This window comes from Sorex fumeus, unplaced genomic scaffold (assembly GCF_029834395.1).
Source record: "Sorex fumeus unplaced genomic scaffold, SorFum_2.1 ptg000042l, whole genome shotgun sequence".
Lineage (NCBI taxonomy): Eukaryota > Metazoa > Chordata > Mammalia > Eulipotyphla > Soricidae > Sorex > Sorex fumeus.
The window spans coordinates 10,042,577-10,069,622 of record NW_026606099.1 but is presented as its reverse complement, the minus strand read 5'-3'; the positions used below and the strand labels follow the sequence as shown (position 1 = coordinate 10,069,622).

General features: G+C 57.3%; 2 protein-coding genes across 2 annotated transcripts; both read right to left on the bottom strand.

The window, feature by feature from the left end:
- Nucleotides 1-701: 701 nt before the first annotated feature.
- On the bottom strand, nt 702-4,980 carry HOXC10 (homeobox C10). The gene is made up of 2 exons (XM_056120092.1): nt 4,203-4,980; nt 702-979 (listed from the first exon to the last, which is right to left on the bottom strand). The coding sequence occupies exons 1-2, from the start codon at nt 4,978-4,980 to the stop codon at nt 702-704; spliced, it is 1,056 nt and encodes a 351-aa protein (XP_055976067.1).
- A 9,962-nt stretch (nt 4,981-14,942) lies between these two features.
- On the bottom strand, nt 14,943-17,115 carry HOXC11 (homeobox C11). Its single transcript, XM_056120093.1, has 2 exons — nt 16,437-17,115; nt 14,943-15,175 (listed from the first exon to the last, which is right to left on the bottom strand). The coding sequence occupies exons 1-2, from the start codon at nt 17,113-17,115 to the stop codon at nt 14,943-14,945; spliced, it is 912 nt and encodes a 303-aa protein (XP_055976068.1).
- Between the last annotated feature and the right edge of the window lie 9,931 nt (nt 17,116-27,046).

Here is a 27,046-nt window from a genome sequence, read left to right as displayed (position 1 = left end):
ATATTTAAAAAAAATTTTTTTGTTCCTCTGGATGGAATTTCTGAGATGTCAGCGGATGGGGTGGGGTGGGGGGGTTCAGGGGATGCGGGGAGGATGGGAGAGGAGCAGGAAGCAGGACAAATACGAGACTTCAAGCAGATTCTCAGAGCGACTGGGAGGCAAAGACACCGAGGGGGTTTGGTGAAGGAAGGCGCTGGGCGCTACGACAAACACACAAACACTAGCCGAACTTTCCAAAACGTCTATTATTCTAAGGAGGAAATGCAGCAAGGAAGGAGCAATTCTGACTGTGCTCTGCAGACCTTCTCTGGTTGATTCCCCCCACCCCCCTCCCCCCATAATCTGGTGGATTCGACCTTAACTTTGCATGGAGAACAGGGTGCTGTGCATGAGCGTGGGGGTGAGTGAGGGGTTGACACACATACCAGCCACACTCCCGCCCTGGTCTATGCGGGCACGCCACACCCCCAAGCCCCCCGCACCCCGTTTCTCATGCTTCAGGTGGACGCATCCGCGCAGCACGAACCGAACCAGAGGTCCTTTGGAAGGAGAGTCTGAGGTCTTTGCCTTTTTTTGCAGGCGCGTAGCATTTATACTCAGGGAGGGGAAAAAAAATATACCACCAGGCACAAAGGGAGGAGGGGTGGGGAGAGGAAGGAGGGGGGAAGGGGAGGGAGGAGAGGGGAGGGGAGGCCGCGTGCTCAGGTGAAATTAAAATTGGAGGTCAGTTCCCGGATCCGATTCTCTCGGTTCATTTTCTTGAGTTTCATTCTGCGATTTTGAAACCAGATTTTGACTTGTCTGTCTGTAAGGTTAATGGTCTTGCTAATCTCCAGGCGGCGCTCTCGCGTCAAATACATATTGAACAGAAATTCTTTCTCCAATTCCAGCGTCTGGTGTTTAGTATAGGGGCACCTCTTCTTCCTTCCGCTCTTTGCTGTCAGCCAATTTCCTGTGGTGTTTTCTGCCTTTATCTCCTCTGTTAAAAATAACATTATTTGCATAAGTATCCCTGGAAGAGGCAGACCCTCCAGCACGCTGCAACCTTGGCTAGCTTGCTGTGGGGGGTGCCCAGAAGCAGGGGAGCTGCTCTAGCCCCAGCAGACTGGCTGCGCGGGGCGGGGGGGGGGGGTCCTGCGGGCTCAAAGTTCCTAGAATTTCTGGGGCTCTCGACCGAAAGGGGAGAAAGATAGGAGCTTCTGGCCTCTGGAGCACTGATTGAATTTAAATGACGCCCAGCCACCTTGACCCAGCAGATTCTGAGTACTCCCGCTCTCCCTCAGCTGGTTGAGGCTGGTGGGTGCTCTGAGCCTCACACCCTCCCCCCTCTGGGGGCCATTCCAGCACTGCAAAAGTCCAAGTAGAAGGAATAGCCTGCTCTAAGCTCCAGACAGGATTGCAGAGTCCATCCCACTGCCGAGGGCCACTTGTTCCTTTCAGTCCCTGGGAGGAACGCTGCCCATCCCAGTGGCCAGAGGCCACTCTAGCCAGCCTTGCACCAGACCCCCAGTGTCCCCCCCCGCCCCCCCGCCCAGAGGCTGCTCCCTCCCACTGCCAGCGCTTCCTTTCCTGACCTTCTCCCCAGGCTTGAGGTCAGGGAACTTGCACAGGCTGCAGAGATCAGGGGGCAACACGCTGGGGATACTCTGAGGGGGGCTCAGCTCACTCTCCTGGCCACTGGCAGGGGACAGTGAGCTCCTGATGGCATGCAACCTCCTGGAAATCTGCCTGGCTTCTGGAGACCAGTCTCTGCAGCATGGACACGTGTGCTCCCCCAGAAACACGCTGCTCCTGCACTTGGACACAGGGAGGGATGCGTGCACACGTGCCTGCTCAGAGGAGCCGCTGCAAGTGCAGTGCCTGTCTCCAGGCTGTCCCTGGCACACATTCTGGCTGAGGTGGCCCAGTCCTGTTCCTCAAGCGAAACAGACCTTGGCATCTTTCTCAGGGGGAACTCTGGACTCCAGAGAGCAGAGACAGGCACCCAGGATAGACAGTACTGATGGCTCCATTTCCCCTGTCCTGTGCCAAAGGAAATTTCCAGCTTCCTGGGTCTTATTTTGATTCGGGGTGGGGTGGGCAAGGCCCTGGGGGTATCAGGAAGAAGCAGAAAAATGCAAACTAGAGAGGCTGCAGTTGAAAATATCCAAATGCCCTTCCTTTCGCTCCCACACCTGCACCTGCAGCCTCTTATGGACCTGCCACCCCCCTCCATCCATGACTCTGTTGGGGTTATTTTTCTTACTGCTTTTTTGGGGGGGGAGGGAGAAAGAACCAATGGGAAAGTCTGGTTGCAGACCCCCCCTCCTTTGCTCTGTAGAGTCACCAAAATGGACGGAGGGAGGCAGAAAGCACGGAGATGCAGAACAGGGGGCGGTGAGGGCTACACTGGGGTGATGCTTCTGCTCTGCGGTGGGTGGGGACGGTAGGAGAGAAAGGGGAGCCCTACCTGCCAAAGTGGGGAGGTTGGAGTCAGGAGGGGGATTTGCTAACCTTGACTTTGCTTTTGGTGGGGCAGGATCCCAGCTTTTCCTGTCCTAGTTTGCACCCCACCAATACTCAGGGTTGGGGAAGGCATCTACCAGGAAACTTCCCTCCCTGTAGCATCTGTGCCACTGGAAGGTTCAGGGGTGCGGGAGCTCTGCCCCTTGCTGTGCTCGCTCGCTCCCTCCTCACCCTCCTTAGCACACCCGTGCCCACTCCTGGCTCTCTGGAGGCTGATTCGCCAAGGCCACCTTTGCAGAGGGTACCTGGGGGGCGGGAGGCTTTGCCCTTGCCCGCCAAAGAATGCGTACAGTGTGTGTGCAGGCGTGAGTGTGTGTCTACACGAAAGGGCACGCGTGAGTGTGCGAGAAGCCCCGTGAGAGGGTGTGGGTGAGTGGAATCCGGGTTAGTACCAGGAAGCCCGCGTGCCACATCCGTCCACAACCCCCCATCCAGCATCCCCCCATGCTAACCTGCTCGCCTCATACACCTCGCGTTTCATACACCTCTCCACCCCCTGGAGCCCCCTTCTACACAGCCTCCAGGAGCCAGGGAGAAGGTTTCTACCTTCCTCCCTGTTGGGCCTTTTCTGAGGGTTTTTGCTCCAACTTTCCCAGAAACGTCCTTCTCTGCCTCCCCACACTGCTCCCGTTTCCAGGACATTCTTCCTGCAGTTTTCAGGGGGAGGCCCCAGAGACGTTCAGTTCCTGCAGCAGAAATGAATCTTGAACCCTGAGCTTGAACTCTGGCAGGGCTCCCTCTCTCTCTCCCCAACACCAAATCACAATGAAATCCCACTAAAGCCACATTCCCTCTCAGAAGAAAATCGCTTGCCACGCACGCAGAAAATCCCCAGCCACTCATTAGTAAGCTGCTTTTGGAAACCAACGGGGGAAGAAAAATTGTAATTTAACTAGAAAGAGGAAGAAGAAAACCAGTGTTTAAAGGGACACCAGAAGCAACAACAACAATAAAAACTTGCAACGTTCCGAACCATCCCCAAGCCAGGCATGGGATGCAGGGGCGAGACGTGGCGGGCAGCCCCACACCTCCACCTCTTCCGTCTCCAGCCCGGCTGCCGGAGGCCCCCGGCCGAGCCCAAAACCGCAGGAGCCCAAAGCGCACCAGCACATCAGACCCACAAGCAACAAATCGCGCTTCGCAAGAAACCATTTCCAACTGGGCAAGCGCAGCCGAGCCAAAAAAGAAAAAAGCAAACAAACAACAACCAGCACAACCAAAAACCTCTGTTTTACCAAGTCTTCCCTGGACCCCTGAACAAGATCGCCATTCCCTACCTCTTTTCTTCTCCTTCCTCCTTTCTGCAAGCCTCTAGAGCTGGGCAGCGGGTGGCGGGTCGCTGCACACCCTGGTCCCCCAGGACCCCAGTGCAAAGCAAGCGAACCCAGGCCAGCACGCTCCCGGGAGCGGCCCCCGGCCCAGGGCAGCCCTGGCGCCTGCAGGCTGCCCGCGGGGCGCGCCACCCTCGGGTGTCCGCGCCCGCGGCGGGCCCCTCGGGCCGGGCCGGGCCGGCACCCCTGGCCGCCGCTCACCTTCCCGACCCCAGCGACGCCGCGCCAGCAGCCCCGCGCTCGCTCGACGGACGCGAGTCGCGAAGCGGGGCCGCACGCCCGGGGCCGCCCGGGCCCAGTCCGCCCGCCGCCCGCCCCGCCGGGGCCCCGGGGCCCGCGCGCGCGCGCGCCCCACGCGGGCCTTACCTTTCGCGTCGTTGTCCGAGGTGTCCGGGCTGGAGTCGGCGGCGGCGGCGGCGGCCCTGGCGCGCCCCTGCTCGCTCCCCGGGGGGCTGCCCTTGGCGCCCGCCAGGCTCTGCTCCGTCTTGATCGCCTGGGGGCTGGGGGTCTGGCCGTCGGGCCGGGGCGCCTCGGGGAAGCCCACCTTGGCGCCGAGCTGCGGCGCCGCCAGGTGCTCGGCGCGCGGGTCCGGCGCGGCCCGCTGCTCGAAGGGGGCCGCGAAGTCGTTGGCCCCCGCGGCGCAGGGGGGCGGCTTGTCCAGCGCCGCGTAGCCGGGGCCCGCGCGGTAGTAGCCGGGCACGGGCACCTCGTGCTCCCCGAGGCAGGGCTCCTGCAGGGGGTGGGGGTAGAGCGCGGCCTCGGGCCCACTTTTCGCCCGCTTCTCGGCGCCGTACATGCAGCAGCCGCCCTCCTCCTTGACGCTGGGCGGGTAGGCGCAGGAGGACAGCGGCCTGCCAACAGGTTGCTCCAGGCGGTAGGCGGCCTTGGGGTCGCCCCACGCGTCCAGCTGCGGGAGGTAGGGGGGCGGGAAGGCGTGCAGCGCCAGGCCGGGGCCGCCGCCCTCGTCGCGCTTGGGCAGCGCGGGCGCCAGCCCGCAGCCCCGCATCGCCCCGCAGCCGAAGTCGCCGCCGCCGCCGGGGGGCTGCATGTAGGCGGCCGCCGCCCGGCCGCAGCGCTCGCCGCCGCCGGGCGCCGCCGGGGGCTCGGCGAACGGGCTCGGGGTCCCGGGGCCGGGGCATGTCATTTTCGGGGCGGCTTTAAGGAGCGCCACGCGCGCGGGGAGCTGACATCGCGGCCCCCCCACGCGGGGGCGGGGGGCGGCGCGGGGCGGGGAGGGGGCGCCGCTCCGTCCCCGCCGCGCGCTCGCCCGGCCCGGCCGGGACGGCCAGGCCAATGGGATTTGAAAATGGCCTTGATGATCCAGACGGCCGTGACGTCACGGGGTCAAGGTGCCGGCCCGCGGCGCGCGCCGCGTGGAGCAACAGCGCCACCTCGCGCCGCGCGCGGGCAGGGGCGCCCGGGCGCGCCCCGCGAACAAAGGAGGCGCCCCGGGGCGGCGGGGGCCGGGGGCGGCGGCCGGGGGCGGGGGTGCGCCCGCCGGCCCGGGGAGGCCGCCGCTCCGGGGCGGGGGCGCGCGGGGCGCGCGGGGGCGCGCGGGGGGCGGGCGCGCGCGCGCGGGGGGCGCAGCCCGGGCGGCCCCCGGTTGCAGGGTCCGACGCGGCTCAGGTACCTCCTCGCGCGCTCCCCTGCCCCGTCCCGGTCCCTGCCCGCCCGCCGCCGCCTTCTGGCTCGCGCTGGAGGGGGCGAGGCTGGGGGAGGGGCGGGGAGGGCAGAGGGGAAGCCGAGGACTCGCGGACAAGTAAAGTTTGCGCGCTCCTGCGCTGCCGGGCCGGTTCTCGGGGCAGCAGCTCCTGGGAGTTGGTCGAGTCGCAAGTTCCCCGTGGGGGCTGATGAGAACCCCGGGGTCTGGGGTGAGCCAGGGAGGGGACCCCGTCCCTTCGGCGCACTCTTCTTGGGGGGAGAGAGGGGGGTCCCACCGGACCGAAGGGTGTGGAGGAAGGCAGCGCGCGTGGGGAGGGCACCGGCTCTCCCAACAGAGCGAGCCGCCTGGGCCTGGCCCCGGGTGACCACGCGGGGTGAGGAGGGGTTAGGGCCGTGGGCTGGCTTTGGCTTCTTTGCTGCAGGTCCTGGCTGGCCTCGCTTCCCGAGTGATCTACCCCCCCCCCCAAAGTAGGGAAGATTCACCGAAGGAAAGAGGGAGTCGGCTGGTTTGGGGAGTCACGTATCACACGGGAAACCAGGATATCATTCGTGACCAAATCTGGCCCGGAGAAGTGTCCTTTGGAGAGGTAATGAACTAGGGGCTTTCTTTTCTTTGGAAAGGAGACCAGCGACCGGTCTAATTTTGGTTTTTTGCTTTTTAATAAAGAGAAGCGAAAAAACATCAGAGAATAGGTATGTTTCCAAGAGTGCTTTCCGTCTCTCCATCGTCCTTCTCCCAAAGCGAACTAGATTCTCCACCCCTTCCTCAGGAAACGGAATCCGGAGAATAACTTGTCTTTCCGGTCGCCCCGCATTTTCCCCCTGGACTTAGCCTGAGGTTTCGACTTTCCGAAGGGCTGGAGCCTGGCTGCGGCAGGATGCAGTTCCAGGCGGCTGGCATGGAGGAACGAGGACCCCGAATCGCTCCTCGGGAGGCCCAAGCCGGCCGGCCGCAGCGCAGCGAGGAGCGAGCGCTCGGCAGGAAGAAATCTGCCAAATTCTCTCCTGGGGTGAGATGAGACACAGCCGGCCCTGCACCCCCGGAGAGGAGAAGCAAACACGCAGCCTGTGACTTGCAGGCAGGGCCCACAGCCGGGCAGGGTTTGAAGTGGTTTTTGTGTTTTTATTTGCAGGGGTCGCCAGCACAGGGGTTGGCCCAGACAAGGTTAGACTGTTTAGGCCCCAGACGAGACTCAAGCCAGCCAGGGCAGCAGTCAATCCGGGAGCCATTTGTCCCAACGCCCACCCCTCGGGAAACGGTGGAGACTTTATGGCTGCTCTGTTTGTATTATCTGCATAAGTCTTTCCCCACCAGTTTGATCGAAGCTGCTCGCTTTTACGAGGACCCAACGAAAATTCCCCGTCATATTTATCAGCCAGGGATAAAAATTTAGTATGGGAACTGATATTTCCTCATTTATGGGGCGATGAAATTAAAGACCAAAGCAATTGAGAATTATATGGCTTTGGGGGGTTCCCTCCCCCCCTCTTTCATGTCTCCTTTATTTTCTTGCCTCGAGTGCCTGCCCTGAAGTTTGGCTTCCCACTCTCCTGCCCTCAGCCCCCATTTTGGGGTGCGTGGGGGCTCTTTCCCCCCATGCCCAGGTACTGTCCTAGCCTCTTCTGGTTTTTCTCCTGCTGGGTGCGTGGACCCCGCAGAGACCCTCAGCTCAGCGCACACCCGGCTGGGAACTCTCTGAGAACTCTCTGAGCGCTGGGGAGGGTTTGCGCCCAGCCGGGGAGGGTCAGACAGAGGTAGGCGCGAGGAGGGTGAAGCAAAGGAGCTCCAGAGCCTCTCTCCGTACCAGCAAGCCCCACGCTGACGCTGGGGAGTCAGCAGGAGGGGAGCGGGGGCCACCGGGGCTGCCGGGCCCATTCTCTCTTAGCAGAGGCCACCAACCCAAGCCTCACCTCAGCCCGGTGGGGTGGGGAGGAGCCCCTACAGAACCCCCGCCCCCGGGAAGGCGGCGGGCTCCCCTGGGAAAGGGAGAAGGAGTCTCCTGCCTCGACTCCCTCCCTCCTCACAAGAGCAAATAGTGCTTAAAGTTGAAATAATTAGAAGTATGATCAACACGGCCCATTAATGAAAAAAGAAATCAAATTCATCAGCCTAAGTGGGACCCCCGGTGGGACAAACGTTTGCCTCTAATTACGCAGGAGAAACGCAAACCCAAAGCTGTTCAACAGGAGCTGCCCGCCGCAAACCAGCCGCACACGCCAATCACTTGTTGGGTGTTTGTAGACCGAGGGCTCCTGCCCCGGGAGCGGGAGCGAGAGCGTGGAAGAAGTGAGGGTGAGGATGGGTTCAGGAGGGGGGAGCCTCTGTGTGGGCCTGGGAAGTACAGTGGGATGTGGGGTCGCCCTCCCCCCTTGGGTTCGGCCTTTCCGGGGCCAGGAGCAAAGGCTGTTTCAGCCCTATTGTCTGGGCCTGGCGTTCAAAGGCACTCGGCTGCCACGGCCATCCTGCCTCCTGGCGCCCACTGGCCCTGCCCCTCAGCCTGGTGAACGAATTGGGGGCCCACAAGGAGTCCGTGTAGCCAGCCCTAACTTTCCCGGGTGTCCTTGGGCCTGTCTGTGCCTGAACCCCTTTCTCACCTCACCCTGCGGATGTGGAAATCTTGGAACCAGGAGCCGCTGGCCACAGTGGGGCTCCGGCTTTTGCTATGTTGGGGCCAACCCCCCCCCACCCAGAGCCAGTGTGTCCTTTCTCCTGGCTTGCAGTCCCTGTGAGGTCTTGCAGAAAGGGGGTGCAGGTTTGGTCTCCAGCCAGCCTGTGGGGCAGTGAGCAAGGGAGGAGAGGCGGGTGCCCCTTGTCCATGCCTCGGCCGCTCTTCTGTGGGTTCCAGAGGGCAGGCTGAAGGCTGGGGAACTAGGGATCCCCATGCAAAACAGAAGAAGGAAAATACAGTGCTCACAAACAACAGAGAGGAACCTTTCTCCTATTCTGGACTCTAGAACTCAATGCACCCCCAGAAAATGCCCTGTTTTTGTTTTTTGTTTTTGTTTTTGTTTTTTTTTCCTAAGAAGAAGCAACTGAAGTCTTCTGGGAATTTCCGAGGAAAAGGTAAAGTGAAAAGAAAAAGGGTGTCTCTCCCTTTGGAGTCAAATAATAAAATCAAAACCATAAGTGGGTGTCTATTGGCATCTCTCTTTAAGCAGAATGCGAAACCAATTGCACCAGTGAGGAAATTGCTGGCTTTCCCCCTCTCAATGAAGACTCAAATAAATCACTCTTTCCCCAAAACTTAAGGGAAAGCTTTGCTTTTCTGCTCCTTTGCTAACACTGGGCTCAGCCCCAGCCAAAGAGAAAGTTCTTCTGCAAAAGGAGGAAAGCTCAGAAGACCAGAAAAGAGACTTTGGGAGGGAAGGCTCAGCCGCCGGGCCGCGCGGCCACCGGCAGCACCATCTCTCTCATTGGGATATTGTACACGTTTGCACCCAAATGCTCGCTGGCGGGGGGTGGGACGGGGGAGAAGCATCTCCCCAGAAGGCTAAATTGCACCTGATTGTGTGTACAGCCACAAGTATTCACTTTTATCCCCAAACACGCTCCCTGCCACCCCACCCCCCCCAGCCTGAAGTCCTATCACCGGAGCTCTGCCTTCGCCCTGCCAACTTAGTCCCCAGAATCGAAACCAGAGCGCAAACACCTCGGAGAGAAGCCTGGGGAAGAGGAGGACTGGAGGATATCTTTGTGGGGCGAAGGGAGACTTGGTACCCACTTAAACGGTTTGTTTCCAAGTGTCCAGGCCCCAGGTTTCCATGCTGATCAGGGCTCCGACTGGACCGGCTTCCTCCGAGGCGGCTTCCACGTCCCCCAGCGGCTCCGTTCCCCTTGGAAGATGCTCGTTTTTTTCCTCTTTTTTATCTTTCTTTGTTTACTTCCACATCTCCCTCTTTCTTATAGTCCTTTGTTTCTTTCTTTTCTTCTTTTCTTTCCTTCTTTCTGTTTCTTCTTACGTCGGTCGACCATGTTCCTTAGCGGCTTCTTTCTCTCTTTTTCTTTCCTTCGTTTCTCCCGCAATGAACTTTTCCTTGTTGTTTAGAGCCTTTCTCTTTCTCTCTTAACTTCATGGTGCCTTCCTCCTTCCCTCTTTTTCTTTTCTTTCTTCCTTTCTTTCCTTCCTTCCTTTTCTCTTTCTTTCTTTCTTTCTTTCTTTCTTTCTTGCTTGCTTTTTTCTTTATTCCTTTCCATTTCTTTATTCCTTTCCCTTTCTTTCTTTCTTTCTTTCTTTCTTTCTTTCCATTCTTTCTTTCTTCTTATGCATTTTATTTTTTTGGCTTTCCTTCCCTTGACTTTCTCCTCAGCCCCCGGCCTTCCTGGCTTTTCTCCGATGAGCCGATGAGCCGAGCCGGCTCCTGAGGGGTGAGAACAGGCTTGGAGTTGACCTTCTCCCGCTTTCAGCCTTTAGCCCAGCCCCTCACAGGGAGAAGTGTAGGGTGGCCGAGGCTGCCAGCCCGGCTTCCACCGTCGCCATTAGCACGAAGGGAAAGCAATGATGCCTGCTGCTGCTGCCTCCCGGGGCTTCCTGCAGCACTGGGGGCCCAAACTCAGGTATCTTCAATTCCCTCACCCCGAAGAATCCCCAGGCCTGTCTTTGGAGCACCTTTGTCCTGACCTTCAGAGTCGAACAGGAAAATAGCCCCAGTTTGGGCTCGACTGTTTTTCCCAAAGCTGGAGTCAGGGGAAATCAAGGAGTGGGGTTCTGTCCATCCCAGATGGAGGCAGTTGCTGAGGGGATGGTTGTCCCCGGGCACCCCAAAGCAGCCCAAGGCCACATCCCCACATGAACACCTTTGTTCTCCTCCAAGTTCCTGAGCTGCAGCACCCCCACGCCAGCCTTGTTCTCTGGGGGTCCAAAGGCCTCACTGCCGCTGGGCAGGAATGTGCTGGTGTTTTCAATTGAATTCTGTCTTGCTGCAAACCCACTGTAGACTTTGCAGGAAGCAGAGGTGCTGGGCAATGTACAGAGACACCCCCCTCCAGCCCTGGCGCGCGCGCGCGCACACACACACACACACAACAATCCTAAATTCAAGGTCTGAGTCAAGGTTGTGGGTCTCTATTTTGTCTAGTGAGCAGAAAGGGGGGGGTGTCTGTAAGAGAATGAGGATTGCTGGGGTTGGTCTCACTCTACAATCCAAACTCTGGGGTCCCAAGAGCAGAGTGGATAGGACTTTCCTGGAGGCTTCCACAGCCAGCAGGCCCCAATGTGGGGGTACCCATGGGACCCAGGAAGGGTTGATCCCCAACCTTTCAGACTGTCTTGCCTTAGACAGAGGGGCAGCTCCAGAAACAACCTTCCTGCTGGCAAGCTGCAGAGCCTCTTCCCAACTTCCCAAGGAGCTGCGAGTTCCATCTCATGGCAAGACCAAAACTTGAAGTTTTTTAAAAAGGGAGGAGGAATCTTGTAAAAGTTTTATGCCAAACAAAGTTATAAAAACTTCCCGGGCGTTGCCTCTGCCATGGTTTATATGAATAATAAAGAGCGGGTCGCGTGCGCAGTTCTGGCGGGCTCTGGGCGCTGGACTCACCCGCTGATGCCTGACCTAGACCCGACTCAGAGGGAAACCCCAGGGGCTGTCCCTGCAGGGAACATTGGCCCGGAATGGAATTACCCTATGGATTCCGGAGAGGGGCGGAGAGATGGAGGGATGGAGGGACGGAAGGGGTGGCGCCCTTGACTCCCTTGAAGTTCAAAGTTCTTTGCCCGACCTGACTTGAGAAGCCTGACCTGCTTTCGGCCCACTTCCACTCGAGAAATCTTGAAATCGCGGCCGCTTGTTCCTCCCGCTCTGCCCGAGAACGAGTGAGTTCTTGATACTCCAGTTCTGTTCCCCTTACAGCCACCTGATGTAGAACTTTCTGGCTTCCCCCAAAGCAGAGCCCCCTATCTTTTCCACATGGGACCTCAAGAACCCCATGGACTGCCAGAGGCACTGGGGGGAGTTCTTGTGTGGGCCACAGGGCCCTTGCATCTATCTCTGCCCAACTACAAACACCCAGGGGTCTCCTGTGATCAAGAAACCCCCAATCCAAGGCTGGCCTCACCTACTTTTCTCAAGCCCCCATGTTTTTCCCCGTACCCCCAAAGTCCATAACGGGATGGAGGGGGCCCGGAGAACGCTCTCTCAGCCCACACCACTTAATACCCTTGTAAACTCCCACGTGCACTATAAACTTGGGTTTTTACAACCAACATTCCTCCTTAGCTCCGGGAAACTTTGAACTCGGCCTCGGGTTTATTTACTGGGGGATGGAGGGGTGGGCAAAGGGGGATGGGCAGCTAGAAGCCGAGAAGGCCAGGGGAGCAGGGGGGAAGCTGGAGGCAAGGAGGGGGGAGTAGAGTAGGGGTCTGGGGGTGTTGGGGGAGCCAAGACCACCAGCACCATCCACAGTGGGTTTGTTTACTATCTAGGGCGGAAGCGTTTCTAACACAGGCCAGACTGGGTCGTTAAGGGCGAAATGAAACTGGGTTTAGAGGCGCGGGGAAGTGGGGGCTGCTTTATGGCGGCGTCTAGACGAGGATCTTTTGTTCCTGGGCAGAGCCACGCTGAAGGGGATTACCAGCAGAGCTCGAGCCCTGAGCACCCCTGATCGACAAGGGGGGCTGGACATCACAGGGGGCCTAAAGGTGGGTTAGTTTGGGGGGCGGGACCACCTTTATTCTTGTTTTTTTCCGGCAGGTTCCTGGGCCTGGGTCACAGAAGTCTTTGTTTTTCTTTGACTGTGAACTCCCCCCACCTAGTCCTTCAGAAATCCCTCCTGGAGCTGGGGGTTTCTACGCTCACACGTAGGGAAAATGGTAGCTATGACTTCCAGATATTCTCCCCAAACCAAGAGCCGCTTAGAGGTTACTGTTTTGCTTGATAAGTAGATTTGTTCCATAGTGCTGTCTCTTATTTTATTGAGAACAAGGCCGGCAAGCCAATACTCCTTGGCCTGGCTAGTGGATAAACACCATTCCTAGTGGATAAACACTAGCCATATCAAGCACCCACACACTCACCTCCCTATCCCACTCACACACCCTTACACACACACACACTCACTCACACAGAACCCTCTTTGCATTCCTGCCGACATTCAACATTCGCTGAACACAGCCAGAGCTTAAAAGCCACAGAGCACAGGAGCCCGCCTAGCTCTGTGTGGGGTCAGCTTCACTCCATGATACTGGGGGAACCATACAGGGGACATTCTTCCTCATTTTGCCCCCAGGGGCATAACGACTTAAATAAAATATTTGTGTGCACACACATGAGTAAACTGGGTGGGGGGCTTCATAGATACCCGAAACCTCACATTTTGACCTACACCCCGAATAAGTTGCAGGATCCCTGTCACCAAAAACCAAGACGGAACCCAGAGTCGAGAGTCACTGCGCTTAGTTCTTTCATTCAACAGAAGTGTATTGACAAGAACATTTTCTTCGAATTACATCAGAACAATTTCCAACGAGAGGGGAAAGATGAGAAAATTGGTCCCAAACCTCTGCCCCCAAATAACGAATTTAGAACAGAGAGGGACAGCGAGACCTCTTGGGAAGTGCTGAGAGGACCCTTGGTTGCCTTTATACAGAAGAAACATGCAGCAAATATAGATGGATGTGGGGACTGTCCCCAGGGTCACCTCCTTCCCTTGCACCCCACCCCATGGCAAATCCTTAGGAGAATCTCGAGGATTCCCTACTCTGAGAGAGCCAATGTATAAACATCAGGGTGGCCCCAGCCTGGGGTCTTGTTGTGTCTGCAGGATCCTGGCCATTTGTGCTAGAGGGGAAGGGGCCTCAGTCCCACCTTCCCATCCTGGGGTGTGTATGGGGGTGGGGGGCTGGCCGAGGTGAGGAAAGGGAGGGGGTGATTTCTCCTCCTCCCACTTTCAAAACTGTACATAAAAATTTCAACAGTCTTCTCATAGAGAGAAATACACACGCACACACAACAACCAGCACAAGGACAGCAACAACAACAACTCCCCCCCAGCCCTACCCTCAACCTTACACATTTAACTGTGACAGACGGAGACATCTGGCGGGTGAGTGGTGGAGCCAAGAAAATTCCTATAAATTTAAATTCGATGATGGTTACAATTAACTCCACAACAAACGTGTGCTTAAATGGAAAGCATTGCTGGGCGGTTGGACACAGCTCAAGCCACCTCAAGTGAAAAAGGAGAGCTTGAAGGACAGCTGTTGGACTGTCCTCAGCTTGCGGGCATGAGCAAGTCACAACTGCCGGAGATGGGGTGCAGGGGTGAAGGCCTCCCAGCCCAGCCAACCCCACCTCCATGATGCCCCGTCCTTACAGGCTGAGCTCTGTGTCTGCTTCCTCCTCCTCAGGAGCACCGAGGGTTTTAAGAGGAGAGGAGCTAATAAAAGGGTCAAATAAAAATCATAATATTGAACAGAATGAAATATCTTTATTTGACACACACACACACACACACACACACACACACAATCACAGCAATCCCTCTGGGCGGGGCCGGTGGGGATTGCACATGGGAACACACTCCGGCACCTGGAGAGATGTGGGTGATTCCTATCTCACTCCGGGCCAGTCCTTGCCTCGCTCCCTCCGGGGAGAAAGCAAGGCTTGTGAAATTTATTTACAAAAAAACCCAGACCCCAGCGTGGGGGAGGCGCCCAACCCCTGCTCCCTACTTTCCGCCACCCCAATCTCTTTTGTTTTCCCATTAAAAATGAAAAAGGAGGTAACGACTGCAGAGGCCACTGTAGCTCTAAATCCGTAGGGTGGGCTTCGCGGCTTGGGAAAAGGCTAGGAAACCTGGACGCACCGGTCAAGAAATGTCAAAGGAGGGTTCTACGCGATCGCGGGAGGAACTAGGCTCGGGCGGGGCCTGGGCGCAGCCGGAGGTAGGACGCGGGCTTTGCACACCTAACACCAGGTCGAAGGTACGGAAACTTCACAGCAAGGCAGGATCACATTTAGCCGCCCACCTAGCAAGGGGGCGAGGTGGGGAGGGGCGGGGGGCCCAGCGGCGCCCCGCTCGCGGACTCGGAGTCCGAGCAGAGTGGACACTGGGGCCGGGAAGTCTGGTGGAAGGTTTCGGATTGTTCGGCTCAGGCTCACGAGGCTCGCGCCGCCCCCGCCCTCCCCAGCCGAGCGGCGAGACGCGGGCCGCGAGGTGTGCTCCCCTTTTGCAACAGAGTCTCGGCCTCGGAGCCCACGGTGCCCACTGGCCGCGGGGCAGACACTTCCCTTTCGGCCGTCTCCAGGCCCCGGGCCCTGGAGGGGGTCAAGGCCACAGGTGAGCGAGGCTCCGAGACGCGCGGCCCGCGGGGGCCAGCCCTGGCCGCCGGTCCGGGTTCCACCCGCGGCAGGAAGGCGAGGTCCAACGTAAAAATAAAAATAAAATAAAATAAAATAATTTCCCCCTGCCCCCTCCCCTCCTCCGCAGAAGGGCGCCTGGGCCTGCGGTTACAGCAGAGGATTCCCCGAAAAATACTGTAGCCGGTCTCTGCTCAGTTTTTTCTCTTTCATCCTCCTGTTCTGAAACCAAATTTTCACTTGTCGGTCCGTCAGGTTCAGCATCCGGGACAGCTGCAGCCGTTTCTCTTTGTTGATATACACGTTGAAGAAAAACTCGCGCTCCAGTTCCCGGATCTGGAATTTCGAATAAGGACAGCGCTTCTTGCGGGTGCGGGGGGCGTCTGGAGGGGAGGGGAGGAGGCAAGTGCGAGGAGAGGGGGAGAGAGACACGTGAGACCCGGCGACCCCAGCCCGCGGAGCGCTCGGCGGCCCCTCTCCCAGCCCCTCCGCCGGGCCGCACCCCCTGCCGGCTCCGGCGGCCCCCAGCGCGGGCCACCCGGGCGCTCGCGCCCCTCCCCCGGGCGAGGGTCGCGGCGAGGGCCTGGGGGCGCGCGGGGAGGCCGGCGGGGGCCCCCTGCCTGCCGAGTCGCGGCTCCCCGGCCCAGCCTGCGCGGCCCCCCTGGTGGCTCCGAGGCGCCCCCTCCCCCGGGGCCGGCGGGGGGTGGGCTGGGGGCGCCGCGGAGAACCGGCGCGAAGTGAGGAGTTGGGGCAGAGCAGCGGGGCGGCGGGGAGGCAGGAGCGAGCAGACGCCAAAGACGGACACCGAGAGCCGCCCGGGGGTGGGGGTGGGGGCCCGCGCCCCGGGGCGCCCCACGGGCCGCGCCTTCCAGGCCGCCTTCCCGGGCCGGGCCGGGCCCCGCGGAGGCCGCGGACCGTGGAGGAGCGCCGGGAGCAAGGCCTGGAGCCGAGGGGCGGCCCGGCGCCGGCTCGCCCGACCCCCCGTCGCCGCAGACCCCGGGGGAGGGGCGGGGGCTGGCGGGGGGGGGGGGCTCGGGTTTCTGCCCAGGACCCGCGAACACAGAGTTGGAACATTGCAAAAATAGTTTCTCGGAGAAGCGGCGCGAGCAGCCCCGGCGGGCCCCCGCGGTCTCAAGTTCTGCTCCGTCGCCTCGCCCCCTCCCCCCGGCGGAGCTCTCCCCGCTCGCCCTCGCCCTCCCCGCCCTCCCCTCCCCCCTCCCTCCCGCCCCCAGCAGCCCGGCTCCCCAGCCCTCCTCGCAATGCTCCTCTAAGTTCACGATCAAAGTTAGCATCGCCCGCGACGGTGGCGCTTTTAAAAATCTCACAGACCGAGGGAGACACCGGGGAGGGGGTCCCCCTGCGTTTCCCAGCGCCCTCTCCCCTCCCCGCCCGTCCCCGTCGTAAAAAGCCGAGTCGCGGGGAGAGAGGGCTTTGTAGGTTATAATAAAATCCTTTGAACGCTTATAAAACTCCACATAAAAATCGGACTGACCCCGGGCCGCGCGCGCCGGCCGGCCGGCCCGCCCGCCCGCTCCGCGCGCCGCCCCGGCCCGCCGGCCGGCCCGCGCGCGCGCGCGGCGCCCCCGCTCCCGCCGCGCGGCCCGCCCGCCCGCTGCCCGCCCGCTGCCCGCCGCGGCTACCTACTGGGGGCGGCTCCCTTGGCCGGCTCCTTGGCCGCCGGGGGCGCCGACGCGGACGCGCTGGGGTCCGGGCTCTCGTCGTCCGCCTCGGCCTCGGGCCCCGCCTCGGGGGGCGCCTCGGGCTCCCCCTTGGCCTCGCCCTTGCCGGGGCAGGGGGGCTCGGCGGGCGCGTCGCCGCCGCCGCCGCCGCCGCCGCCGCCGCCGCAGTAGGCGTTGTCGAAGAAGCGGTCGAAGGCCTGGGGCAGCACGCTGTTCTTGCCGACCGACGGGTAGAAGCCGGCGGGGGCGGCGTGCGGGGCGCCCGGGTGGTGGTGGCCGCCGTAGGCGCCCTCGTTCTTCATGAGGATCTCGGTGACGCTGGACGCAGGCAGGCAGTCGCGGTGCACGAGCTCGTCGGCCGCCGCATAGCAGGACGAGTAGCCGTTGCGGGGGTGCCACTTGCCGGAGGGCTCCAGGCCGTAGGAGACCTCGCGCACCGGGGGCACCTGGGCCGAGTAGGGGTAGGAGATCTGGCGCGAGGGGGCCTGGGGCAGGAAGGAGGAGACGGTGGAGAACTCGGGCACGTAGTAAGTGCAGCTGGGCAGGTAGAGGTTGGAGGCGCAGGCCCCCCGCTCGCCGAAGTCCGCGCCCCGCTCCTTGCGCGACGGCGAGCAGAAGTTGCCCAGGTTGACCGAGTTGAACATCGTTCTCTCCGCGCGCCGGCTCCAGACGGAGGGTTTGGACCCGGGCGAGCGAGGGGGGAAAATTTGGGAAGGCGAGATGACGCGTTATCCGTCTTAGTCTCTCTCCCCGAGCACGTGATCCAAAGTAGATATTGTCATATATCAGTTCCGAGCACTTCGCGCGGACGTAGGAGGGGTTCTCTCTTAGGTAAGATGGGGACGTTCAGGCGATTGGTTTGCAAACACCGCAGAAACATTATGAAAATCAATTGCAGATTTGTATTCGTTTTTCTCTCGTCACTCCCCTCCTCTCCATTCCTCCGGGCGGGCGAGTCGAGAGCAGAGAGAGAGGGCTGGGGTGGGGTGGGCGGTGGGGTGGGCGGGGGCGCTGGATGGGAGGGGGTGGTTGTCGTCTTTTTCTAGCTGCTCCTCTCCCCCCACCCCCGAATTGGGGGAGGGAGGAGGGCTCTCCTGTAGGGATTGGGGGTGTCTCTCCTCCTCCCCGCAAGCGGCCTGGGCTGGGGAGGAAATGAGGTCCTCCTCGTCCCCACTACCTGGTTCTGCCAGAGACGGGAATCCGTGCCCCCCAGTTCTCAGGGAGCCTCACCCCACCAACGCCCAGCGTTTGTTTCAAGAGTTTGAAGAAGGCGACTCTTCCTGGCCTGCGCGGGTGGGTGTCACGGCGCTCTCTCTCCCCCTTGGAGAAGCTCCCTGGAAGAGTATCTGAAGTTTCCCAAAGGTGAGGCAGCCCAGCAGCGAGCCAGCGTCCCAACTCGGTCTGGCTCACTGTGCTGCCGGGGGCTAGGGACTCAGATTAGTCATAAATGAGTGGTAAGCAGAGCGCCAGCCGCCCAGCCGGTGCCTGGCGAAGTCTGGGAAAACCTTCTCTAATGTTGTGTTAAATATTTAGTAAGAGAGAGTGGCCCTGGGTGAATATTTCATGCCTGCCTTTATTGTCAATCAATGCGCAGAAAGCTACCGCCACTGTGGATTTTTAAATCTCAAACTCCGAAGAAAAAGGGTTGGGATCAGAGAGAGCCATGCGAATGAGTCTTCTCTGTTGGGGCCCTTTGCTTTGGGGGCTTAGCCTCCTCAGCTGGTGGGCTGAAAAGGAGCCCGGTGTCGGGGGTCTGGGAAGGATGAAATGTGCAGGGTGGAGCTGGCAGGGAGGACTTTCTTTGAGACTCCTTGACTGATATGAGGGCTGAGAGGTGGGCAGTGGGGCCAGGTGTAGATTGGGGCAGAGCACTGAGGACCCTGGGGTGCAGAGCTGGCCCAGGGGCCATTGCCAGCAGAAGCCCCCACCCCCGCCCACCCTGTGGGGAGAAGCAGCCAGGCCTTGGTGCTTCCTTCCTGATTCCTGCCCCGCAGGCAGGCCGCTGCCTTCCTCCTCTTGGATGGCTGAAGCCCAAGGAGGGGGCTCAGAGGTTCTGCCCTCCCTTGTCGCCCATTGCCCTGGTGCTTCACGACATGTCTAGGCAGCTGAAAATTGCTTTATTGAAAAGTTCTGGCTGGGTCCAAGGGGCCAGAGCAGCATCCATGAGGGGGAAACAGCCTTGGCCCACGCGGGAGCACAGTGAGGAGAGAACCCCCTGTGATCTCCGGAAAAGACCAGAAAGGACCCCTCTTTACACCTCTAGCTCCTTGTTAAAATTTGTTCTCAATTGAAAAATATTTGGGTTTGCAGGACAGGATGGAGTGCGGGCAGGAAGAAGCCCCAAAACAAAACAAAACAAAACAAAATTTTTTTAAAAATGGGGGAAAAAATCATTTCTTTCCTCCAAATGCAACTCCCCAATCCACCCCTTTTTAACTTGCCTGTCTCCTCAAATTTTCTCTGCCCTTACAGAAAAGCCTGGAGTGGGGTCTGTCAACATCCTGGGTCCCAGTGGCCCCATTCTTGGGGTGATTCTGGAAACCCAGGGATAAGCTCCCCACTCCCCTCTTCCCACTGAGAGCTGGACTGAGCTCTCCAGCAATCCAGACAGATTTTAACTGAGGGAGGAATCAGACTGGGCTTTGCTAGGGAGTGGGGTTTTCTCCTCCCGAACGGGCTGCAAGAAGCAAGATCTGTTGCTTTTTCGTCTTCCTCTACTCTTTTTATATGGTGAGCTGGGGCCAACATTTTTAATTATAATGACGGAGAACTATGGACTATGGCTTTTATGGGGTTCGTGCTGACCTCATTAAACTCTACTTTATTGGAGGCAAATGCTCCCCAAACAGTGATAGAAACTGGCAAGAGGGAGGTAAGAGGCACCCCCAGTACTTGCAGAGGTGGGGAGGAGGACTCAGTATCTCCAATTCAACTTTCAGACTCCCTTACCCCACTGGGCCCCCTCAGAGGAGGCCCTGCCTTCTTCCTCAGCTGGGCCTCAGGGGCTCTGTGGGGCCCAAGCCCCTAGAAGAATTCTGCACCACCAGAGCAGAGCATGGGGAGGGGGTGTTCTTCCTGTGAGCAGACAGCTGTAGGCCTAAGCACTTGAATTTGACCACCAAAGTTTATGCCAGGGCCACCATAAAAGAAAGCGGAGCCAGCGGCAGCAAGAAGCTGCTGGAGAGGCCCTATTTCCTTGAAAGGGAAAAGAAAGGCAAGAAGGACTCTCCAAAGGAGTTGTTGGCCCAGGAAACTCCGGGGTCCCGCGACAGAGGTCTCTGAGAATTTATATTTTTCCCTCTAAAAAGTAAGGCATGCCTCTTAATTATTTCCCCTTGGTTTTGACGTGGCTTTTAAGTTTTTTTTGACAATTTAAAACAAAAGCACTGCCCCCCTCCCCAAGCACTGGAGGTTGTTCGCAGAGAAAAGGTGGGGGAGGGGAGAGGCTTGTGAGGTCAGTGAGCTATTGATGCTGGCCACTTGGGCACAGGCACCCACATGGGACACCCCCCACCCCATAGCCCCAAAGCCTCATATCCGTTCCCAAGAGTTCTGGCAAATCTCGTTTTTCCTGAACTGGAGACCGCTTTGCCCCTCATTTCATGAGTGTCAGTGCGCCCTCCGTGGGTTTGGAGTCCTAGTTTTCACCTGAGACACCCCCCCCCCCGTGGGGCCCCCTAACTCTCAGAGGCCTGACAGCACCATCTCTGCTCGACTCAGAGCAAACAGGCAGCAGAGGTCTGGGCAGCTAGCTCAGCCCTCTAAAGGAATCCCCCCCAGATCCCCCCGCCCAGTAGCCTGCCCTGTCCTCCCACTTCAGAAGGGGCCAGTGTCTCCCCAGTCCCAACAGGGCAGCACCCGCAGGACCTTGCCAAGTGTCCACTTTCTCTTGCGGCTGCTGCTTGGGTCTCTAGAGTAGATTGAGATGGGGAGATCACCCCAGTACCAACTGCAAAGAGAGGGCTGGAGGAGAAAGAGGGCCCTTCGAGTTCGTTCGGGGTGGGAGTGGGGTGTGGGCTGTAAGTTGAGGAGGTGTGGAGTCAATAAAAAGATAAGCAACTAGCTGGGGGCACCCCGATGGCTTTCAGAGTGAGCAAGAACCAGTCCTCAGGCACCCTCATAGCACCTTGCCGGCGTATTTTTTTGCCCTTAGAGCTGTTTTGCTGCTTTTAATAATCTCTTGAATGTGTCTGAGGATTTTCAGGCACATTCTCCTGTCCAGGAGAAACTAGCCACCCTTTGTCAGGGAGCAAGAAGTGGGTGGCTGGTCCATTCTTCCTCTACCACTCGTCAGCCCAGGCAATCACCCCAAAGCACCCCACGTCAGGCCACTTAAATCGGGGTCACTGCTCGGAGATCCCTAGCGCCAAGTCTGGATGGGGGAGGGAGAAGGACAGTTTGTCTCCCAGAGCGGCCCCACCCACTTTCCTCCAGGAGGAAGTGTTCCAGGAGACCCCGTTTCTCCACATAAAAGTCCCGTTTTACGAGCCAGTTTCACTGGCCCCTTCACCAAACGCTCTAAAATGAAGGAAATCTTTTAAAAGTAATCTGGAAATGGAGCCGCTACCATTGGAATTTGGTTTCCAAACGGTAATTATAGCGGCATACACAGAAATGCCTTTTCCGCACAGGATTGTCCTGTTAGGTCCCCATCTCTGGCCTCCAGGGCAGCAGAGTCCGGGCTGGCCCTAGCCGCCATTCCCGGCCTTAGCGCCTACTTAGGCTCGGACCCAGTCTTTGCAGATCAAAGTGAGCTCGAGGCATTTTTATGAGATCAACTTCGTGGCTCTTGTAATCAGACGCCTAGGTTGAAAATGCATAAAGGAAGGGGGTGGGGAGAGAGGGAGAGGAAGGGAGAGAGGGAGGGAGAGAGAGAGAGAAAGAAGGAGGGAGAGACCAACAGAGATAGAGACAGACAGATGGGGGAAGGGAAGGTTAAAGGGGAAAGGAAATACTTGGGCATGGTGGGGTTAAAAAAAATTTAGGTGATACAAGGAAAGAAGAAAAGAAGATTTTTATCATCAACAAGAGGTCCCTTGCCTCTCTGCAGCAAGGATGGTTTGTGGGTCTTTCTCAGCCTCCAGGCCTGTCATCTGCCTGCAAGTGTTTGCCTGATTTCTGGGAAATCTCGCCTGCCAGCCCGCCTGGTGTCTTGAACCTTGGTCCCAAAACTTCCACAGGGTGCAAGGTGACTGCCTGTGCTCCTTGCCCCAGTGGGGAAATCGCCTTCAGTGCACGATTTATAAATCCTCCCCATTTCACTGCTTTCCTCTCTGCGGTCTCTGTGGTTCTCCAATCACTCGAGCCAGAAGTTGAGTTACAGGAAGATTCCCAGAGATTTATCGCCTGGCCCCAAACTTGGAGAGCCTTCTTGTCATAAACAGCCGTCTATTGTCTAGACTTTTATCTCCGGGTATGGATCTTGTGCATTACCGAGGCTCAGGAGACACGGGCCTGCCTCTGTGGGGTTTGTCTGCAGTCAGTGCCGCCTGCTCTCCACTCTGGGTTCTGGTGAGTAGGGTTAGGAGAGCACACAGGCGTGTTGTGTGTGTGTGTGTGTGTGTGTGTGTGTGTGTGTCCTTGGAGCTGGGAAGGTAGCCCCAAACATTCCTTCTTACCTGGTCGAGGCTGACACGGGGGAAGATCTTTCTGAGAAGATCCTGGCGCATAAAATATATACAGTCGTGTTGGGGAAGAAGTCGGCACTGTGAGCTTTGTTTCTGAGGACATTTGAACTGTCTGGGCTATTGCGGGTTGTTTCAACACCCGCAATAGCTTGGCCTGCTTAGGGTCCCCTTGAAGTGGATCATGTAGTGTTTTTCAATATTGGGGCTCACTGTGTGGGTGTCTGGCTTCTCTGGGGGAAGTGGGCTTGAGAGGCACCTTTGCAATCTTGCTTCTCAAATCCCCCCACATCCTAAATCACCCCTCAACTTCTCCTTCCCCAAGAGAGGCTGGCTCTGCTGCATCCTTGCAAGTCTCTAAATCTCCCAGGCGGCTTCCAATTTTCGTCACAGACACGAAAAACACATTTTTGCAGGATGAGGTCTGGTTATCTGCCTTTCCCACACTAGAAGGAAATGTCCCAGCTCGTAAACTCCCTCTCGCTTCCTTGGGCTCCCCTTTCCAGCGATGGGGCTTGGGGACATCAGAGAAGGTCCCCCAGTTAATTTGGACTCCTTAATATATTTTTCAAAGAACTTAGATAACCCCAAGGAGGGGCCCCTGACCCCTTTTTGGAGCATAAGTTCCCACCCAGGCCACCACCGTTTTTTTGCCCTGGAGCTCGCCAGTGGGATCGTTGCTCAGATTAAGTGTCTGTGGGGGAGACTCTCATCACCTTAGGTCTCAGGGTCACGGAACTGTTTGGAAAGCCAGGTGCCTTTTTAACCAGGGTTGAGATCAGCAAACCTCCCCTTTGTTTGTCCTTATCAGTTTATGGAGTGGAAGGGCCCAGGCAAGGCTGGAGGCTACCGTCAGCCCCTCCTGTTTCCCGCCGCTCCGGCTCAGACCCCAGGTCCTTCTTCAAGTCCCTAAGAGCCTGTCAGCATTCTCAGCCAGGTGGGTACGTGGAAGAGGAAGAGCCACACTCCCCGCTAAGGAAGGTGGAGGCGAGGACAGCGGTGGCAGCTTGAACCTGAAACCCACTACTGCTTTGGAATTACCCCCTTTCTCTTGTCCTTTAGAACCTCTCTTTTCAAAGCAATAGGAGGGTCTCAAAAGACCCCCTTGCAGGGCACGGAGGAGGCCAAAACAAACGGTGAGGTGTACAAAAGAGGAAGTGAACCTCTCTTGAATCAGACACCCCATTCTCTCCTCTTTCCCTCTCAGATAAGGGAACCATTCCACTTCAGACCCAGGTTCCTTTCTCCCGGGGTCCCTCCAGGAGCTGGTTTGCTAACAGCAGCCTGCAGCCGGCGCCATAGCTCCGGGACTCTCTGGCGGGCAGCGGTGGACCCCCGCCTGCCTGACTTTCTCCCAGCCTCTCCTCATCCCCGGCCTTTCCCCCAGCTCTGCAACCAACAACACATCTTGGATCTATCTGAAGTTCACAGAGCACAGAGCGAGGCCTAGACAAGCCCATTCTTCATTCCAGGATTACCAGCTCCTTGCATGGCCTTCCTCAGTTCCCGGTCCTACCTGCTACCGCCAGTGGCCTGACTAGAATCTCTCTCTCTCTCTCTCTCTCTCTCTCTCTCTCTCTCTCCTGTCCCCTCCCTTCTTCTCACCTCCCTGCCTGAGAAAGAAATAAAACCAAGCCCTCCCCACCCAGTCTACCTCACCTCTCCTTACCCGAGCGAACCGCCTTGCGTTGGGAAGAAAAATCTTACAAGGCATTTAAGCTGTGAGGGAAACTTTTCTTTGTGAAGATTGGTTAGTTTTTGCTCCGATTCTACGTCTTGCTGTGCGACGCGGTGGCGGAATGAACCACACTTAGAAGCCTGCCGTAGGGGAGAAGGAGCCTGGAATCACAGGAGGTAGGAAGAGATAGGGAAGAGGGAGAGATACCGAGAAAAAGAGGCGCCGGGGTGGGGAGAGGAGGGAGAAAGGGAGGGAGGAGGAGGAGGAAAGGGCCCCAACTGGCGGGAGCAGAGCCAGAGAGAGACAGAAAAGGAGAGAAAACTTTCCCGGAGTCTTCATTAGTTGACTTCTCTGCCTGCTGCTCCCCCCGCTGGCCAAGCTCACCCCCAATAAAGGGAGGAGGGAGTCTTTTTATTTTTTTAAAGGCCCCAAAGAGTCCGGTGTTTACAAGACCAGAAATGCCACAGCCACATCCCGGCAGAAAGAAAGGCTGAAATGGAGGACCGGCGCCTTCCTTATAAGGTACGATGCTAACTTGACCTTCACTTTGTCATGGCGGGCCCCCCGCCCACCCAGACTGCTGCAGGCAGCCAGGCAGCCAGGGCCAGGCAGACCCTCTCTCTGCCTCCCTCCCGCCCTCCCTCCTCGTCCCCTTCCAGAACTCTCGCTGCTTCTTCTTCTTCTTTTTTTTTCAAACTTGCCCTCCTCTTCCTCACCATTTTCCTTAAATTGTTCTACCCTTTTCTTATTTCCTCTTTTTTTCCACCCCCTGTTCCTCTTCCTGCCTCCCCAGCTTCTTTCAATCCTTTCCACAGTGTACTGCCTGCCTGCCTCTCTGTGGCAATCTGTCTTCCCACAGAACCTTCGCAGAGCTGTTCAATTCTGGAAAGAAGGGAAATCTCATTCTCTCCTTATTCTTAGCCCAGTTGGTCTCCAAAATCCACACCTGGCTTCAGCCCCCATCCAGGTGTCCTTGGGGGAGGAGGAGTCAGGAGAAAAGAGCAATCTGGGGTCAAAGGGAGTTTCACCCTAGGCTCAGTGCCCACTTGGAGATGACAGTGAACTTGGTTTTGGGAAGCCCCTGTCTTCCTCATACTGAGAGGTGAGACCTGCTTAAGTGTCTGTGACTCTGGAACATAAGACAGAGCCTTAGTTGGGAGGGGTGGGGGGGCGTGAGGAGAGAGAAGAGAGAGAATCACTATTCCCCTAAGACCAAGAGGGCAAGATCTTGTACTGAATTCAAGTGCTGAGTTGTCATTTGGTTGTCTCTGAGCCTTCAGACCAGAGATTTCCCTAATCATGTCAAGGTGGGGAATTTAGAGATTTAGGGTTCTTGGAGATTCACACACATATAAAACTAGGAAGGAGAAAAATTATTAGTGGCCTCTCTACCTTGCTGCCTCCCAGGCTCCAGCAGCGCCTCCAACATTAACTCTAATCATATCTTGTGCAGCTATAAAATAAATGATATTATCGACACCCATATAATTATGTATTATTCGCTTACTTGTGATAATTACAACGCTGGATGATGAGGCAGGTCTATGCAGACAAAGTAAAGTGCATCCTGGAACATGAAACCGAATTTTCAAAATCTCTTGACCCACCTCCAGTAAGTTTCAGAGACGGGGGCCTCCTTGATTCCCTCCTTGGTTCAGGAGTAGCCATCTTGTAGGGAATAAGATGGTTCTGAGACACCCTCTCACTTCCTCTTCTTCTAGATCCCCTGCACCCCTGCCTCCTCCATACAGACACCAGAGAGGATCAGACAATAAAAGGGAAATGCCTTCTCTCCCCCTACAATTATCCGGATAATTGCATGAATTCTTCCTTGAACACTGCTGTGTAGTGAGGGTTGGGATTTCGGCAGGAAGTGCTGGGGACAGGAATCCAAATGGGGGAAGCAGAGAGAATCCTGCGTTCTTACATTCCCAGACTTTATAGTTCTGTCTAGTGTTACATTGTTTCTTCAGGCAAAGATCTTTGTTCTCATTCAGTCATATTTCTCCCTTCCCCCTCCTTTTCTTTCTCCCTCCTCCCCCCCTTTTTTTGGTCCCTTTAAAGGAGACTCAGATCATCCTCTGCTCTTAATAGATGACTATAAAAGTAAAATTAATTCCCCCCTGCCCTTTAATATCAATATCTCTCCGTTAAGTATGCACATTGGTGAGAATAAACAGAATTAAGTGCTGCAACCCAAACCAGCAATTACACATCCAAGGTTGTTCTTTTTTTTTTTTTCTTTCTTCCTTCCATTGGATAGGACTTATCTAGGGGTATTCACTCTGCCTAGAGATAACCAGGGGGTATTTGTATTTTTTTACAAGCTCCTTGGGGCCTGAGCCAGCACCAGCCTTATAGAAAAAGCAACCGTGAAGCCAGAGAGCACGCCAGAGGAGGGAAGCGAGCGTCAGACCGAGATGAAAGGGAGCCGGGCAGAGAAACACAGGGAAAGGAAGAGACAGCAGGTCCCCGGAACAAACTGAGCCCTAGGAGGACGAGGCAGACACGCAAGGACAGTCTTTTACGTTTTTTCTTTTCCTTTTTTCTTTCTGTGTTTAAACTTGAGACTTAATGAAAAATAAAAAAAGGAAAATGCAGAGAACTGGAGGGGAAAGGAAACGATGAGAGTCACAGCACAAATCCCCCAGAAGGGGAGACTATGCAGAAAACCCAGCAGGGCGCCTCCAGCACCCGCGCTGAGCCCCCACAGACTGCTGGACTGGGTCCCAGAAGCCCCCCCTCGCGGCTGGAGGGCCTTCTTGCCCTTCTTATCATCTCCATCTTTATGACGAGGCTTGTTAACAAGACCAGCGAGCTGGCCACGCACATCTATCTCAGACGCTCACGCTCAACCAAGCAGCGGCCGGCGGGGGGACTGGCAAGGCACTAATTAATTGGTTCCTTTGGACAGTAAAATACAGCCGCGTCTACACAGAACCTATCGTCTCATAAACAATATCTTGGCTGCATGTGAGTGCATTGTCTTGCAAAGTATTTTCCCACAGGCATTTTGTCAGGTAGGAGGGATATATTTTTTTTAAGCTTCTAAGGAAAGACTCAAGTGGGACTAAGTTTTAGGGGATCAAAACCAAGTCAGCTGAGTGCCAATGCTTTAAGTTATTACTACCTCTCTGAAAGAGAAGCGGGTTATGTTGAGAAAAACTCCTTTGGTTGTGGGGTCACCTTTCCCTACTACTGTGTATACCCAGGCAAGGCTAAGGGTAGGAAGCAGAGACCAGACCTGGGAATGTTAGAATCATCTCTGCCTGC

Excerpts from the sequence above, each read along its gene's own strand:
- HOXC10 (XM_056120092.1), bottom strand. The coding sequence starts at position 4,980 with ATGACATGCCCCGGCCCCGGGACCCCGAGCCCGTTCGCCGAGCCCCCG. Across the intron at positions 980-4,202 it reads CTCGGACAACGACGCGAAAG|AGGAGATAAAGGCAGAAAAC; the intron begins GTAAGGCCCGCG and ends TATTTTTAACAG.
- HOXC11 (XM_056120093.1), bottom strand. The coding sequence starts at position 17,115 with ATGTTCAACTCGGTCAACCTGGGCAACTTCTGCTCGCCGTCGCGCAAG. Across the intron at positions 15,176-16,436 it reads GGCCAAGGGAGCCGCCCCCA|ACGCCCCCCGCACCCGCAAG; the intron begins GTAGGTAGCCGC and ends CCTCCCCTCCAG.